Source organism: Ananas comosus, unplaced genomic scaffold, assembly GCF_001540865.1.
Source record: "Ananas comosus cultivar F153 unplaced genomic scaffold, ASM154086v1, whole genome shotgun sequence".
In the NCBI taxonomy this organism is placed as follows: domain Eukaryota; kingdom Viridiplantae; phylum Streptophyta; class Magnoliopsida; order Poales; family Bromeliaceae; genus Ananas; species Ananas comosus.
The window spans coordinates 1-3,444 of NW_017892581.1; the positions used below are offsets into that span (position 1 = coordinate 1).

Sequence of the window (3,444 nt, forward strand, 5' to 3'; positions counted from 1 at the left end):
TTAGATTTGATATATTATTTATTTTATTAAGTTTTATTATTTATATATTAATATTTAGTTATTTTTTTATATTAAGTATTATATATATAATTATTTTTTCATGCATTATATATATTTTTTAAATTTGTATTGAAATTTATACTATTATTAATTAAAATTATAAGGATATCTTTACATATATTATAAATAAATTATATAAAATAAATTATTATTATTATATATAGTAAAATAAATATACTATTTTAAATTAAATTGCTACATAAAATATTATATTATAAATTACTATAAGAAATAATTTTATATAAAATATACTAATATAAATTAATTATTTTATTTTTAAAAATATATTTAGATATTGTTCTATACTTTTCGTCCAAATGCTACTAAAAATATCCTCTAGAAAATTTCCGAATGCATCTAAACATAAATTTACAATTATTTTATTTTGTATCGGAATATCCCATGTTATCGGGAACAACAAAAGTTGTTCTCTAAAATTTAATTCTCCAACCAAACGCAACCTGGAGTCTGGTTGGTTCGGGGATAGGGGGCAGGATAACCCTTTATTCTCTCTTTATATTCAAATGCTATTTTTTGTATCCGAGATCAATAGTTTTCGAATACTTGGAATAGGCTAGTATAATTCAATATAAGTCGTGGAATTTTATTGTTCTATCCTTATTCCCAAAACAACCTAGAACAAGATTAATTAAAATTTAGTTAATTTTAAATATATAGTATTAAATCATTAATTAATCTAATTAATAATTAATCTAATTATTAAATTATAATTAAATTTATTAATTAATAAATTTATATAANTCAAAAATAATTTAATTTTTATTTAAATATAAAATTAGTCTAATTTTTACTTATGTCTCAATAAATATTTATTTTTAAAATAAATAATTTTTATTTATATTCCAACTAAACGATACATCGGAGAATAAATAGTGTTGCTCTTCTAAAAGTGAGAAAACAAAGTGGTTTCTTACGTGATAATGAGGTCAAATGATTGCATGGTACAAGATAGAATAGGTTGTTTGAAGAGATCCTAGTCTAGGGTAATCGCAGTGGTCACTACCAATTTTGGAGCAACAAGCCCCATGGGGTTGGTGAGAAAAGTCACGTAGATGAGGCAGATGTAGAGGTACCTCATGTGCACTATGGACCAGAGGGACATCACATGCCACAGTTTGGTGAGTGTTTTCACCTTTGCCTTTTTCCTACATGGCTACAGGGGACTCGGGCCATAGATCCTGTACCTGGGCTATGTGGTAGATGCACAATGAAAGGGTGGTGGTGACTTTTGGTTGCCATGTGATGTGCAGGGGCAACTATCATTGCAGTAAATTACAAAATGTGCCTTCATTAGAGAGGAGTTCCAATTTTCAGACAATATATATAATTTTTTTATTAATAACATAACCATTAAATATAAGAAAATGTAATCACAATCAACATTTCATAGTTCATATATTAAATATCCTTAAATATATATATCTAAGCAGCTGCGGGCTACATGATCTTCCATTCTGGTATCTGCAGCCGCTTCAGCTGCAGCATCGCTTCTCCACAAACTCCCCCATCTTAGTCGAGACCCATACACCTCCCATAGAAGAAAAAACACCACATACCCTACTAAAACATTGGGCTAACAATGCCCAAACTCACTTCTCCATCACTCTTTTCCCTTCCTCACTTAAAATCCACTAGTAACAGCTTTACGAGTAATTAAATAGAACGAAAAAGCAATAGTGAGAACGGAGGGGGAAAGGAGTTGAATGGAAAAAAAAAAAAAAAAAAAAAAAAAACCCAACCCCCAACTACTCCCATTTGGAAATCGTGGTTTCGAAAAAGGTAAAAGCGAATTGACCATTCCTGAGCTATAGCACATTTTAAAATAAGTATTTAAGTTCGAAAGATTTAAACTTCATAGTCTAACCTCACAGTATCTGTAACTCTTTCGACGAAAGATTACGTTAAAAATGTTCGCAAACAACACGGTATCAATCGGTAGTTAAAGTAAAACCCTTTCAGTTGATGTTATCATTTCAAAGTTACTGTAACGTTAGATAGTACGATTAAAATTTTTTAAAATTTAAATATTTATTTCAAAATGTGCTATAGTTCAATTACGGCTCCCGCTTTCACCATAAAAGTAGTTCTTGTTAGATCAGACCCTGAAGTTCTTGCCAGAGAAGGTCTGGCCGAACTGCCAATTCGCAGGCACGACGTTCCAGGAAGTAGAAGTGCGGCGGTCACTGCCGGTGATGCGGAAGGAGAGGGATTGTCCGACGAGGACGGCATTGGACTGCCAATTCTGGCCCCAGTTGCGCGACATCGGCATCCACCCGGTGCGCGAGCCCTTCACGCTCGCCCGCACTATGTCGCCCGCCCCCGCCACGTTCGTGATCAGCACCAGGTTGAAGTAACTGAATCCGTTGATCGTGAACCGGATCCCTCCCGACTTACGGCAGGGCACTCTGAGAATTCGCATTCATTCGCTATTAGTTATACAGTATTCGTAACAATCTGAAGATGCACAAACACATGTTTAAGTGTTCTTATATCATATTTTCTAATGGAAATTGATCAGCAAAACTAAGTAAAGTTGGAGTAATTTGATAAAGTGTGGAATTTTGGGGATTAATGTGCTAAATTCTGGGAAAAGATTTTGATTGGACGAAACGAGAAGAGGTGGTGGGCCCAGGTTGGGACATGGGTGCATGTGCCGTTGTCACCGGCGCGGTCACCGAGGGCTCACGCGGTTTTGAGACGAGTGAAGGTATAAAGACCAAATTGCCCTCGTTTCTAATTTTTTTTTATTTTTATTTGTTTTTGCTTTGATAATTAGGAAGCTAATCCAGTACTTTACATAATAATTACCTTTATATATTTAATATTAAAAGGTTTTTTTTTAGTTCATCTGTATATTATTAATTATCAATAAATTTGGTAAAATATAAAAATATTATTGTAAAGAATCTATAGCAATACTTATAATGGAAATGGATCGAGAGTAGCTCCCGTCGGAGTTAATAAATGGCTCCGAACATCGTTACGGTCGTGTAAGGGTTACGCGACCAAGGTCCAAAATTGGGGTAATCTTGGTACCCTCAATAATAAATGTCCGTGAAAAGCGAAAGAACCTTTCAACAAGAAGGACGGACATAAACCATCGAATCTCATTTACTTTATTTTGAAATTCATATTAGTTATACGATCTGTCGCCGTCCTTTTTATACTAGGATACTCTCTAATGAAAACGCGTACAAAATAATAAAAATTTTACGACTGTGATTACCTTCGAAAGGATACGGGTACGATTCCGGCGCGGTACTCAGCAATTTTGAGGAACATAGGCATGGCGAGGTCGAAGTGGGGGCGAGGGGGGTTGCACCACCCGCCGTTGTCGGACGGGAGGGCGTAATTGGGGGGGCA

General features: G+C 34.2%; 1 protein-coding gene across 1 annotated transcript; it reads right to left on the reverse strand.

Moving 5' to 3' along the window:
* Positions 1-1,388: 1,388 nt before the first annotated feature.
* LOC109705416 (expansin-A4) lies at positions 1,389-3,438 on the reverse strand. Its single transcript, XM_020226144.1, has 2 exons — positions 3,308-3,438; positions 1,389-2,486 (listed from the first exon to the last, which is right to left on the reverse strand). Exons 1-2 carry the CDS (start codon positions 3,367-3,369, stop codon positions 2,177-2,179), a joined length of 372 nt encoding a protein of 123 aa, XP_020081733.1. The 5' UTR covers positions 3,370-3,438; the 3' UTR covers positions 1,389-2,176.
* Positions 3,439-3,444: the final 6 nt, after the last annotated feature.

Coding starts and splice junctions, on each gene's coding strand:
- LOC109705416 (XM_020226144.1), bottom strand. CDS start 3,369: ATGCCTATGTTCCTCAAAATTGCTGAGTACCGCGCCGGAATCGTACCC. Junction 2,487..3,307: donor GTACCCGTATCCTTTCGAAG/GTAATCACAGTC, acceptor GCGAATTCTCAG/AGTGCCCTGCCGTAAGTCGG.